The 14,410-nt window shown below is 36.2% G+C and overlaps 1 protein-coding gene across 25 annotated transcripts in view; it reads right to left on the bottom strand.

Annotated features, from left to right (window-relative positions):
* The window catches only part of RIMS1 (regulating synaptic membrane exocytosis 1), a 191,591-nt gene that overhangs the window by 60,566 nt on the left and 116,615 nt on the right, over positions 1-14,410 (bottom strand). For 17 of the 25 annotated variants that reach the window (XM_031057153.1, XM_031057154.1, XM_031057158.1 and 14 more), the window contains one exon: positions 6,779-6,891. The exons of 7 other annotated variants lie outside the window; for them this stretch is intronic. In XM_031057153.1, the coding sequence (XP_030913013.1) occupies positions 6,779-6,891 (113 nt within the window). Of the gene's footprint in view, positions 1-6,778; positions 6,892-8,708; positions 8,790-14,410 lie in introns of those variants that run through there. One more of the 25 variants, XM_031057175.1, reaches the window with a different exon arrangement.

Here is a 14,410-nt window from a genome sequence, read left to right as displayed (position 1 = left end):
TGAATTTTGATTTTACTGAATGTAAATGCCTAATCGGGTGAGACTATGCTGATATGTTTATTCAGATCACCTTTTGTTAATGGCTTGTAGATTCTATTAAACAATTTTGCTAATTGCTATCCTTCAGACTGCAAGATAAAATAGTAACTCCAAAATGGAAACACAAAGCATACTAATTCTTATCAGACCTATTCCATAATAAGATAACATGTTTTTTTTCTAAAGTCTAAAAAAAATATTCAAAGCAAGAATACAAGTTTGAAAACTTTTTACTGGGGCTAAATATAAACATTCAGAGGCTGGAAAACTGAATGGTTAATTCTCTCCAGCATAAGTTAAACTGCTCCAGGCCTGAATCAGACTTGATGTTTTATGCAAAATTCCTAAAGAATTTCTAATGAATCCCTCAAGCTACTCTAAATGAGACGTGTAAAAATATGAAAACCATCTGGACACATGCAATGATCTGGCTTTCCATTAAGCTAAACAGACTGGCAATCTGCAAAATCATCCCATTAAATAATAAATTTTTTGTTGATTTCAGTGAAATAGGGATTTCACCCATCCCATATATTGAGATTATATCTACAAATAAATCCTTTGAAGCTGAGGTTTCAAAAATTCTTTGTTTAAAATATAACCAAGCAATCTCTCTCAAATGCATGGCTTTTCTTAGATATAGCAAAAGACTGTTTCAGAAACACCTCCATGCTTTTTTTGTATTTGCTGAAGACAATCTGGCTTCTTCCCTCTGCCATTATAATGTCCACTTACTTCTCTTCCTCACCAAAAAGTCCATATTCTCTTTGTGGCCTTTGGTTTGAGAGTGTACGCAGTGAACCTGCAGTGGTAGAAGACTTAGGTGGTCCCTGAGCAACCACAACATGCTGCTGGAGAAAGCAGACTCCCCCATCAGAGAACCACCAAGGCCAGATGCAGTGACTTCTGGAAGCTTTCCTGCTGGAAGCCTTTCTTCTAAATATTGAGGGAGGTTTTGGCTGTTGGCCTTGGTTCCAAGCCACACCTGAATCAAGCTGTTAGCACTTAACTTATAATTCAACAGGTGGACTGGACTTGTCATGAAAAAGACCCCCTGTTTCACTTGTACTGAATTTGTTCCACCTTTCATGGGGCATCCAGGTGGGCTGGGAAGGATGGGGAGAGGGGGAAAGCATCAAGCATGGTTGTGCAGCTTACTGGTTAGAATACTGGGAGAGAAGTTAGACGTCCCAGTTCATGTATCTATGGCTTTTTAGAGATTCAGCCTCACAATTGACAGTTCAATATCAATATGAAACCATTTACTGGTGCAGGGGTCTTCAGCCCAGGTATCATCCTGTAAGTGGGGGCTATATGGATACCCTCACTCTGTTTTGCTCCCTATAGTCCGGCAGTCTGAAAAATGGAATTGTTTTGTAGATATCAGACTGGCTTAAAAGACAGTTTTTCATATGCTGGTAAACAGAGAATTTTATAGTGAGATGGGACATAAAGAAAAAACTGAATCCATGTCTTCTACTTGCCTTGTATTGAAATCACACTGCAAAAAACAACCTAAATGAGATTTTCATGGCACGGCTGAGCTTTTCCTATCCCTTTACACTATATGTCACAGCTGTGATTCCCAAGAAACTGAAAGCTTTCCCTTCACAGAAATAGAGATTAGCACAAAAAGTAATGATGCTGAAAATTAATGCTGAGTGCTACAGAGTTTGCATTTTCCTACCACTACTTCTGGATTTAGTTTTTCCTTCTTATACCTGCTGCTTCTAATTAATTCACTGACTTCTACAGGAGGCATACAAGTTGTCCTAATGATTTCCTACCTGCCTCTGATACAATCTGATAATCAGTCATCTCAGCTAACAGATGAACAAAATTAAGGCAATTTTGAAGCTAACCTTTTTTCCCTTCAAATACAGAGAGAAATAAATAGTATTATTCCACAAAGCAGTGCTCATTAAAATGAGAATATTTTACTGCTGCAATACACCTGAATGTACAATTCAGAAGAAAAATAATAACTTGCGCTAAGATCCTCTTATATGGTACCTGCAAAGAAGTAATGCCTGCAGGTTTCCAGCTCAAAAATAATATGATAAAGTTCTACAGTAAAGCAAGAAACTGCTGCTCTTTGAAACCACACATATATTTTCAATAAGTTTCCCTAATATGTTATATTTTAAAATTACATCATTTTCAAGCTTCAAAATGAAGTATATTTTCAGTGCAACCACTTCTCTTTCAGCTCTATATCTTAAAGCTTATGTAACATCTCTTTTCCAAGGTGCACTATTCATCACATTAGGAGAGTCACTGAAGTTTGCAGCAACTTCAATAGCAATTACTAAAGAGTAGGTCTGGTTTTTTAAACATTAATAACAGCTAGTTTCAAATGCCAAAAATATCTGTGCTTTCCTTGCCTGCATTACAAAAACAGACATCCATAAACAGCTGGAATGTAGTTCTTCCATTCACTTTACCACCTGTGGAGCTGTTGCTTCTTGCTCACCAGCAAAATGAGAAAAAAGGGCTATGATGAACTGCAGATGTGTTAACATCAGTGCGAAGAGCATAGCCACAGACTAAAAGTGCACTTCACAAATTATTTTACAGCTTCTTCATGACTAACAATGCTAGCAATTTTACTGATTATAAGGCACATCTTAGAAGTCATTTAACAGTTCATTATAATTGGATTATCTTTCATATTAGAAAGTATTTCTAATATGAAAGTATTTATATTCCTAGATTTAACTCCCAAAACCATGAAGAATACAGCAAGAGTTCAGAGCTTTGAAAATTAAATGAGTGTGCTGTCCTTTGACTGCAAAAAGCCCCAGGTGACTAACCTTGACAAATATATACCTCATTATGTGCTTAAAATGAGGAAATGAATTGAGACAATAAAATGGGTTTAAAATGAGGTCATTAACATGAGGAAAGAGAAATACAGACCAGATGCACAGATTCATCCAGGGCCTACAGAAGTCTTGAGATCACAGCTATCTTTTGAGGCACTCTAATGAGGAATTTTGTCAGAAAACACTGAATCTTGCACAAAGCACCTTGAGTTTTATGATTGCTCACATGGGGTTGCTCTGAAAGCTGCTGGCATTCACAGCCCAGCAGCTGGCACCTCAGGCTGTTCAGGGCTCACCACTGACTCCCACCAGCTTCTGTCTTAGGAGCAGCTCACACCATGGTCCAGGGGCCACTAAGCACCAGTGATTCTAAAAACTCTTCCTACAATTGTATCCAACTCCTATGAACACAGCTCAGCTTCCAAACAGGGAACAGTAAAAATGACCAAGTCAAACCATGAGGAAACTGCAGTGAAGCCCACAGGTCAAATGAATGGAACTCACTAAATTTTGTGAAATCCAGCCAGTACTGGAGTGACTGACATCTTAATACAACATATATTAAAGATTTTTTTCTTCAAGGTGGGGGAAGAGGACCAAAAGAAGATGACACATCTATGGCCAAAAGTAGCTTCTATATACAATCCTAGATGCCTTACCCAGCATAGCTTAACATAACCAGCCTCCTTATGAGGTCAAGTATCCTACCCAGCCCCTGCTTTAGACATTAACTGCTAACACATAAGAGTTAAGACAGTAACTACTGAGCTAAATCCACAGTGCCACTGAACAAATGCCATGATTACACTTTTATGCTCAATGCTTTTCAATCACATACAGTCTTAAGTCAGTACTGCATCTAAATATAGAGCGACATCCTTTTTAAGTACAAACTACAGTGCTCTAATCAGTAACTCTCTTGAATAAACAGAACTTCAAAAAAATCTTAAGCCAGAGCAGCTGCAGCATTGTTTTTGTATTCTACATGTGGCATCTGGAATAAAAAAAACTTATTGTATTTTGAATTAAAATTGCATTACACTGTAATTCACCTCACCTCCGTGCAAATCCAGAATTATGCCACCAAATGTTTTGATTCTCTCAAGCACTGAAACAGCACAAATATGTGCACACTAGCCACTACACCTCACCAATATAAAAGAAAGAAGGCAGACATGTTTAAAGCTCTTATTCAAACTCTTTTGACATCGTCAGAGGTCTGGTGGCTTTTTTAATTTCCTTTTTTTTTCTTTTTTTAGCTTATTAGAAATTAATTGTTTCACATAAATGATGGAGTCTTTCCACTGCACTGGGAGGAAATAAGGATGTGAGCGTTGTGAAAGTCTCCAAACAGAGTGGAACAGCCATGAAGACGTATACAAGTGTTGCAGGGCGGACAGTTGCCTATTCTAAATTCACTAATGGATGCTCAAAATGGAAACCTGCATAGTGCACTTTTGGAAAATTATTGCTTGCTTACTGTAACTAGAAAATTAAGAAACTGAGTGGGAAAAATTCCAAAACTATAATGCATCAGAAATTGACTGGAAATTGCAAAAGACCAGTTACAATATCTCTGTTTAAAAAAGGGTTGTTTCAATATAAGAGAAAACTTATTTAACTTTCAGGAATTATTTTGTATATGCATAATTAACCGTTGCAAATACGATCCAGTCCCATACTGAAGGAAAATTTTTGAATGGTTTAGAGAATTTTTCTATGCAATAGAACAAACATATTTGCAAATGCAAAAATATTGGAAGAATCAAACCCATGTGAGTTGATTGCTCTGAAATGCAGAATGGACTATTTTCTCTATGTTCAGTACAGTATAATTTCCCTAATAAATATATTTATTTTCTGGAGCAGTGGGAAAACACTGCTATTTAAGAAAGAAAGAAGCATTTTGGTTAAAGAGGGAAAAACTCTACTTGCAATTGCTTTTTGTTTAATAGTCAGCTAATATTTCTTTTTCACTATTTCAGAATGCCTACTATACCACTTAATACTTTTTATTTCTTCATTTAAAGTTAGTCTTGTTTCTGCAGTTTTGAAGACTTTTCAGAAACTTCAGCAGCAGACATTGGGTACAATCTTCAGTTCTGAGAAGTCTCAGTCATCAGCTTTACCACAACAGCTGATATAACATACTACATTTTGAAATGTCCAAATCTTCATCTGTCTCTATTTTCTTGACTCTTTCACCATTTTCTCAGGATAGAGAAAGACAGTTGCATAAAGTTTGCTTTGGTAGCATTTTTAAGGTGATGACTATCACCATAGTGAAATGAAGCAAAATTCTGAATAGAATAATTCAGTGTTCTTTTGATTCAGTACTCAATATGATTTCTAGTTTGATTTCCACATGCATTTGAAACCAAAAGTAGATCCTAAACACCTCAAGGTTCTAAGAATAAGAGAAATTTGTAATTGCAGGTTGATGTTTCCTAACAACTATTTAACCATATATTGGATCTACACTGATCAAATAAGAAAAACAATAATTGGAGGGCCAAAATGATGCTTATCATAAATATTAGAGAGTTAAGATCAAAAGATATGTTTCAGAATGATAAATACAAAAATTTCCATCAATCTGTAACATATAATCTAACTCAGAAACCCGGCCTTTGACTCTGAACAAAGGTCTCTGGTCATCCTGGCAAAATTCCTCCGACAGCATATAACCTCTCTCTAATGAAAATTTTATCAACCCTATTTTCACTATCTTTTCCTACCTTGTTAAATGGTTGGGAAGGACCACAGAGATGCACTGCATCTCACCCTCTTGCCCAGAGTGGACCTCTTTTGAAGGTAGCAGTAAACCCAGTAGCAATTGAGCTGCTTTAATTAAACAAATTTCTGCTTCTGATAGAGGATCTCATTGGATATTTCTACCCCAGCTGTTGAGTTTTTTTAATAGCACTGATATCCCACAATTTGGCCACTGAGGACCTAAAGCCTTGTTTCTCTTGTTACTCTTCCTTTTGAGAACTGTTCATTTAAGTTCTCATTAAAGTTGTCCTCATATTTAACTGCAACATGATTTTGAACCAATCTTTCAAATCTGTTAGGTATTAAAATTTAGCTGCCAGATTTCCTATTTAACCATTCCTAAGTAAATTTGTGATTTTGCTTTAGATGAGTACCTCACTTACACATTCTTGTAACCTGTATCTCCAGGAGCATCCAGCTCCTCACAGCTTGAATTGTAAGCAGCAGTGCAGATGTGCAAGACATTTTCATCAGTTTGCTTAGAACCCTACACAGTTAAAATTACAAAGTTATGGCCTATCATTTTAGCCTTATCAAGAAAACAAAATCCCTCTATAAAACTTTGTTAACGTAATTCCAACATATTCCACTATCACAGAAACTCTTTACACTTTTAGTAGAAAAGGAAATCAAAGTAATCAGTAGGCAGTTCAAGAAAGGAAATAAATTTATCTCTGACATTATTAGGATGCATAAAAATTATACAAATATGAGAACATCTGCATGAGATTGGACCTAGTTCTGTCTAGATCTCTCTACATCAGAGAGCAACAAGGGCCAACCTACTCTTTCATGGCCTTCTTTTCCAAACTCCAGAGACTGGAAATCTAATGACTTCCTAAGCCAGATGTGATAAGTCTCTTTTTAACAGCTGTTGAAGGCTCTTTCTTTCCTGAACTTTTTCTTTCTGAAAAGCTTTCCTGGAGTTTTTAAGCATATTGGTTTTTCTAGATTCATTTTAGTTGATGTCAAAGACTAACTCTATGGGGGCAAAAATGATGCTAAAAAGCTATTACTTGAAGACATTTCTGTCAGGATTTAAAATACAGTGTTCTTGAAGGTTATAAAATATTTTAAATAAACAAGTTTATGCCTTCAATTTTCAAGCCAAAGTATCATTCCAAGACTACTGACTTTACCTTGGTATATTGCTCACGCTCATGTTCTTGGCTAGAACCAGACCCTGATGTCTGATTATAACGGTGCACTTTCATTTTCATCTGTCTCGTTCGCTCCTCCACTACTAAGCTTGCTGCAAAAACACACAATGAAAATCAATTAAAAATAGAGAAAAAGTTTTGCAAAAAACAAATGGTTTAGCAACAATTTTAGCTCATTTCCATTTCAACAAAACAAAGAAATGTACAAACGTAGAACAAGCAGGGTGTAAGCACAGAACAGAGGAACACTAATGTCAATAAATCAACCACTTTCATTGTGAGAGTCTTTACCTGAAAATGGGCAGACATCCCAATTTCTACATATAATCAAACTGGTGCAACAGATATGAAAAGAGTGAAAAAATTTAGGTGGCGGGCTGAATTATACACCTGTTAAATATTCTCGATGCAGGGGATGTAAATCCATGATCATCTAAGCATGTGTTTGTTTAAATGTAGAAAATATTACAGTAGCATTCTAAGAATTAATGCATGAAACAGGTATTAAAATTTATTTTTTAAGTAATTAACTCCTTCTACTATCTTGAAACATAGCAGTTTAACATAGCTAAGGCTATTTGAGAGGAATAATTTCTCCATTCAACCAGTCATATCAAAACCACAGTTATTTTCTAGTAGTTTGGTTTTTCTTTAACAAGACCTCCTTTAAAATCACTACTTTGTCCTGTAATGATCACCTTTACTTCAAATAATTATTTGTTCTTGTGTTTTCAACTTCCATATGGCAGTGTTTCTTTAAAAACAGATATCTTGCACCTTCAAGGAGCTCTGGTGCTATGAAGAGCATCTTCAACTTGAACAAGTTATGGCAACTCATATTGGATGTGCCTGCCACAGGCATTTGACCTTGCACTAACAGAGAGAGTGCTGTAAATGCCCCTGGGCCAAGGCTTCCTCCAAGTAACTTAATCTTTGTGGTAGTAAATAAATTTCAGAGGGATCTACATATTCTGCTATTCTCAAACTTTGTAGCATTTTAAATTCAAAGCAATACAGGTAACATCAATACCATGACAACTGTTTCTTTTTTAGCAGTTCTAGAACTAGACCCAAATATTTATCAGCAACTATTCTAAATCACAGGAGTATTCACTATGTTCATTGTAGTTTAACAGTTTATAACATCTCAGAAAAACTTATTTTAAGTTGGAATTTTTTATGTGTCACGAATTTAGTTTTATTTAAGGCAACCTCCACAAAATCTTCTGCTTTTGTGCCAACCATGGATTTATATTACTCTCTACAAAACCACTATTTTTCTAAGTCAAAGAGCCCCTCCCCAGATCAGTGACAGGAGAGAGACACCTATATTAAAGCTGCATGTAATCAACTTGTAATCACAAAACACAGACAATTTTAAATTACTGGAAAATAAGTACTTTATGTATGTTCAATTAAGAGGTACTAAAGTCCTCATGTGTGGCTTTTATGCTGTTAGTTATACCCTGTGGCATTATTTACAGATTTATTTTTTGGTCTGTGCTTTGCCAGCACAAAGATATAAGGCCAAAAAAAAAAAACCACTACACTCAGGATTAGATATTTTAAACTGTAAATTACTGCACAAGTCACAATTGTGCCTGCACAATCCATTTGTAACATGCTCAGGGAAATGTCAGAATGTCTGTGTGCTGGTTGGGTATGAAAATATATACAAAGGCATCATTGTGAATTCCTTCTGCACTTCTTATTTAAAAATAAGAAAAATAAGTACAAGAAACTACATTAAAATTCTGCTACAATTATAAATCTAAGGCATGAAATAAAGTTATCATTATCTTCAGTCTCCCATAATGCAAAGTCCAATCTAGCAAATTCTGCACATGCAGAATGTCACACTGGGCCCAGCAATTATTCCAGATGACTAATTATGCCAGTAAATGTGTACCTTAATTGCAATGAGTCCAGTTCCACCATCAGATATGCAGGCACAGCTCCAATTACTTCAATGGAAGTTGCATGGAGGTATCTGAAGGCAAAATTGAGCACTTTAGGTGAAATTTTTAAAGATGGCCTCTTATGTTAAGGACAGATATGATAGGATTAAGATACATCAATTAGGGACTGAAGTAAAAAAAAATTGGTATCTTAATCCTATCATACGTGCATGAAACAGACTGAGGATCTGAAATCAGAGGGAAAAATGAGACCCCTTTAAAAATTTAGCCCTACATGTGTACGGTGCACAGATTAGAGTTACTCTAAACATAACCCTTTCATTGTTTGAATTTTAGGTCCTTTAGCCTGTCAACTGTATGTTATACTAAGTAATATATATGGTTTGTTACCCTGTATTAGCTATGCTACCTGCGAAAGAATATTCTGTAATGTAATTTAATGCTATTTCAGAGGTTATTACTGCAGTCAAGACTCAGTAAATATTCAACCTTAATTCTGTAATTCTTGACTTTTGTTATATTTAAGTCCTTAAACTTAATACATTTATGATCTGGTTTTTCTTTATACACATATTACTATATCAAAGAATGTGAGAACAATTAATGAGCAATGTGAAGTAAATATAATTCTCCAATGGAAAAATTTGATTTAATGCATGAAATATAATGCAATTTAGCACCAATTAGCTGTGAATTTATTTCTAAGCATGCAGTTGCATGAAACTACTCTAGAAAATCCAGCTGTGTTCCTTGCAGCTTCATTTACCATGCACATCTGAGCATATGTTGAATGTAGCTCAGTTGTGTGATGGAAAATTTTATCTGCCTGACTAGTGGCTTGGGAAAACCGTTACATGTTAATCATTAGAAGCAGAAAAAAGTCTAACACAGGAGCAAAAGCACATTAGCAAAACTGTAACAACCATAGGTAACAACACCATATGATCACATTGCTTTCCTGGAACATGGCGGGTTACCACAGGTAACAAAAACTTGACATAAAAAGTACTTAGCCTGTCTCTTAGAAAAATATGGATCTACTTTCTTTAAGGACATCACTATTTACAGAGTGCTTTTCCTGGAGGTCTTGAGAGGTAGAACTACCCAGTAATTTAGAGATCAAAGCACTCTAATCCCAAGACCTTTAAACTCTATAGTGGCTCTAGAATTAAAAAATGAAGATTTACCATAAGTGTCTCAAAATAGTGATAAAGCTACCATCAATATCAGTAGTGTCAATGTGTTCTCTGGTGTCAGAAGTCACACTTCAAAGAGCTGTAACTCTCACCTCTTCAAGGGCTGATAATTCAGATGTGAGATTGATCAGTGTAAAACTAATTGAGAGAACTCATTGATCAGACTGCTTAAATAAAGAGTGCAACTTTATAGCCAAAGCTTACTACTAATAAACCACATGAAGGTTAGCAACAATGATGTACATAAACAATCAAGCCATGCAGGAGAGAAAAGACACATATATGAATGGAATCAAAATGTTATATTTCAATTCCATTAATCTATTCATAAACCCGTCTGACTCCTGTAATCCCAGGTGTACTGGGTCTGGCTGGGATGGAGGCAGTTTTCTTCACAGCTGCCTGTTCTTCTAGTTGTGACTAAGTGTTGATAACACATCAGTGTTTTAGCAATTGCTGAGCAGTGCCTGTATAGCACCGAGGCCTTCTCTGTTCCTCATGCTGCAGCCCCCTGCCCTGTCCTGGCTTCCCCCTGCCCCCAAGTAGGCTGTGAAAAGAAAAAGGTGGGACAGGTGACCCCAACTGACCAGAGGGACCATTCCATATTGTATAGCATCATACTCAGCAATAAAACTGGGGGTAGCCTACAATATGCAATTCTGTAGGACACTACTTGAAAGAGGCATGGAATAAACTAAAGAAAATAGCTACAGATCTTATCTTCAGCCAGCAATCTACCCTCAAAGAAAATTAGGACAGACTAACAGTTGTTTTTTCTTAGAGGAGATAGCCACTTAATTTTTCAAAGACTTTACCTGTTTACTAAGATTTTATGTGCTAGTGACATTCCTCTAAATATATGACTACTATGTTAAAATTTACACAGTTACATCTGGTGCCACTAACTAGCTGACAGTCCTCATCTTTATTACTATCCTCAGAAAACTGCTATGGGCATGTTTCAAGCCCTAAATTGTGTTCAACTGAGGGAGAAGTTAGAACTGCCTAGAATCCTAAATGTTCAGAATATATGGTACATTTTCAATTATGTACAAAATAACACAATAATCAATGTACTGTACTAATATCAGGTGTAGTAGGGCAGATAAAGATTTCCTTTTTTCTTTAATAAAACCTTTCTAGACAGATGTGTCATATGGCATATGTCTGTTATCCACAGATTATGAATCTAACAATTCAAGAAATATGACTTTATAAGGAATTAAACTTGCATTAGCATCAACAATAGACCTATCCTATGAAAATCACTGAGAGCTGCAAAAGCAGCACTAATAGTAGTGGCCAGTACAAAGGAAACAGAAGTAATTTTAAGGTCTAAAGTTCTCCTTTTAAGGTTTAATAGGGGGTTTAAACTCCATGCTAGATGCAAAATTCCCAAATGACATGATGCCTTAAACACCCATCTATTAGGCTAACAGCATAATGTATAAAACTTACATGGGATCATTTAAATAAGGATTGTATAATAGGCAGCAATAATGAACTAGCAAGAAACAGCAAAGATGCTGTAGCTGCCTTTCTAGTTCTAGTTTTTTTACTCTTGAGCTCTAACTCTTTGCATATCCACCTCTTTCATATTGCAACATTTATCAAGAGACTCTACATTCTGAAAATTTTGGAAAACAGTGTATTTTGTCAATAAATAACATCTAAAAAGAATCCCCTCATATATTTCAAAAAGGGTAGGTAAATCAGATAAGTAAAAAGATATATGTTTTAAAGATAAAAGTCAAGTGATTAAGCCCAGGAACAAATTTCCATCCCTTGCACTCATTAAGTGAAAATACCTTTCTAAAAGGACATTCTTGCTCAGAATGCCAGAATGACTGGTGACATTACATGGTCTGTGATTCAAACTGGTAACCATACTGTGCTTTTCTAGATGGTAGAAAACCTATGGATGTCTTAGCACTGGCCATACCATTTTCTGTAATGATAAAGTCTGCAAAAAAGGCAGCCTTTTCTCTTGAGGCACTTCATATTTCTGTTCAAGATGGTCAAAGCAGAATGAGGAGGTGCAGGAAAACAGTATGGCTTGGAAAAACTCCAAGTCTTACATGCACTATTAAATGTCAGAGTAAGCTACATAACAAAGCATCAAGATTTCAGATAGCTGCAACTCTCTCCAGAATATATCACACATCCATTCTTTATGATGCAAACTTTAAGAGAAAAGATCTACAAGTTAAAATGACGCAAAGATTTCTCACATAACAAAGTACTGAAAAGTAAGTTGAATTTAAAATTTATCTCCTAAACTTATAATCAATGCTTCTGGGGCAAACTCAACAGGTTCAGGCAGGGGAACAGAGAACTGCACTTATTCCAGAAGACAGGAGAGGTCTGGCCTATTCTTCAATTTCAATCTTCATATTAGGAGGAAATGTTGAACAGTGACAAACAGCTACAGCTATAACGCCATCAAGAAGCATGTACACAGCCTTTCTACACAGCAAAAGCTAGGAAATTAATCTGTCTGAGCAACTTAGATGTTCTGTGGATAGGAATCGGGGGAAAAAAACTATCTGGTTTGAGGTCTTATATATGAAATAATAAAAAAAAATCTGGTTTGAGAAGTGGCAGCTGAGGAAGAAACTAGGCAGAACTCATGTCCATAAGAAAGACAAGGAAATAAAGCAGCAACAAGATTTGGATGGGAGAGTCCTCTAGTGCAGAGATGGCTGTGTGGGACAGAAAAGTCACACTGGTGTTGGACCAGGATGATCCATTTCAGAAATGATACAGAGAGTCTCTATTTCATTTCTGTTGATCCTGCAGCATGAGTTTTGCAGTATGCACACACAAAATATCCTTGCAATAGGTTTCATGGCTTTAAAAATTCACAGCAAACTCTACCAGGAAATTTAAAAAGCACACAAAATCACGAGCAGATAAACGTTCTGAAATGTAAGTAAAACCAAAAAATCAATTTGTTGCCAAGATGAAGAACTTGCTATGACTTCTTTGAATAAACAACTTCAAAAAATAATGGCAACATGCAGATAGTGAGGGAGAGAGTTCTGAACCCTGCTCTACCTGACCAGAACCTGCTGTAGCTACTTCAAGCTTGTGTGCATGGATTTCCTCTCCATGGGAGCTAAAAAGTTCTCTGGACCTCCTCCCAGTCATAATTAAGGCACAACCAAGGCACATAGTCAGATTTCCAAGCTGGGAGATGAGCTGGGATCTCTCAGTACACACAAAGGGATGGTGGCCATCTTGATAATTAACAACTCACTCCAGAAGGAAGATACAGAAACCTGAAATGGATGATGCAACATTCAGTTCTTTCTCAAAGAGCTTCAGGGATGATCCACAGAAAAGCTTCTATGTAAAAGGAACCAACAAGGAAACAAACACCAACCTCTTAAAACTAGGGAAGAAAAAAAACCTACAAAACAACAAACCACTGATTTTGGCAGCAAAAAAACCCCAACATTTTCATAATCTGCTGAAGACTTTATCGCAACCTTTTCCATTGATGGAACAGATGTTTGTTGCACACTCATATGGTCAGTGTTGTTCACATCTGTAGTATATGCTCTCCCTCACATTTATGTCTCCTTTCATAAAACATTCTGTAACTCCCCCATCCTCATCTCTAACTCACCTACTATCTAATCTTATCACCTCTTTTAAGGTGATATCTAATCTTCACACCTCTTACACAGTTACTAGTGTAAATCAGCTCAAATTAAGGTATTTATGGTCCCCCAGATCTGCTGGGGCTTCATTCTTCTGGCTGCTCTTCTTTTGCCCAGTTTTTTTTAGCCCCTGGGTTTCATCTGCCATCAGCTCCCTTGAGCCAGAGGAATCTGTGCATGTAAATATCCCACCACCTTCTACACATGCCCAAATATTGAGCCAGATCCATCCAAATCTTGTGGAAACAAGCTCTTTTACAAACCTGTTAGAGACAGTCTAGTTTGTCTGCACAAAGTCCATTGCTTTAAACAAAAAAATATCCACTGCAGCCCAAATCTTGACAGAGCCATAATCAACAAACAGGTAAGATTGATTTGTACTGTCCTGTTTGAGAGAAATATAAATACTGAGACAGAAATAATTTGTAAAATCAACCACTGTTAGCACTTTCTTAAAACATTTCATAGTATATTCTAAACACTGCAAAAATAACATATAATTGCTAACACCTAAGTTACATATTTCTTTTTCATCTCTTTTTAACATTATCATGAAAACATACTTCTGTATGTTTGATGTGGGTGTTGGAGTTCATACCTAGTGGAGAAGTTGCTTTATTTTTACCTAAGTATTCATCCCTTCAGAAAGTAAAGTTGTTGCAGGAAATACTTTGATTCAAGTTCAACTCACAGTTTGGCTGTGACCCACCCAAGCCTGTACTCAGACCAGAATTTCCTAAGATGAGCAGGACTCAGGAATAAAGGTTAGAAAAGGTTAATCAGTGCTAGTAATACTTATGTAGCACAGTATTTTGACATTAAAAGGGAGGG

Source organism: Geospiza fortis, unplaced genomic scaffold, assembly GCF_000277835.1.
Source record: "Geospiza fortis unplaced genomic scaffold, GeoFor_1.0 scaffold190, whole genome shotgun sequence".
In the NCBI taxonomy this organism is placed as follows: Eukaryota; Metazoa; Chordata; class Aves; order Passeriformes; family Thraupidae; genus Geospiza; species Geospiza fortis.
The sequence above is the reverse complement of the archived record's forward strand: the minus strand, read 5'-3'. Positions and strand labels throughout refer to the sequence as shown.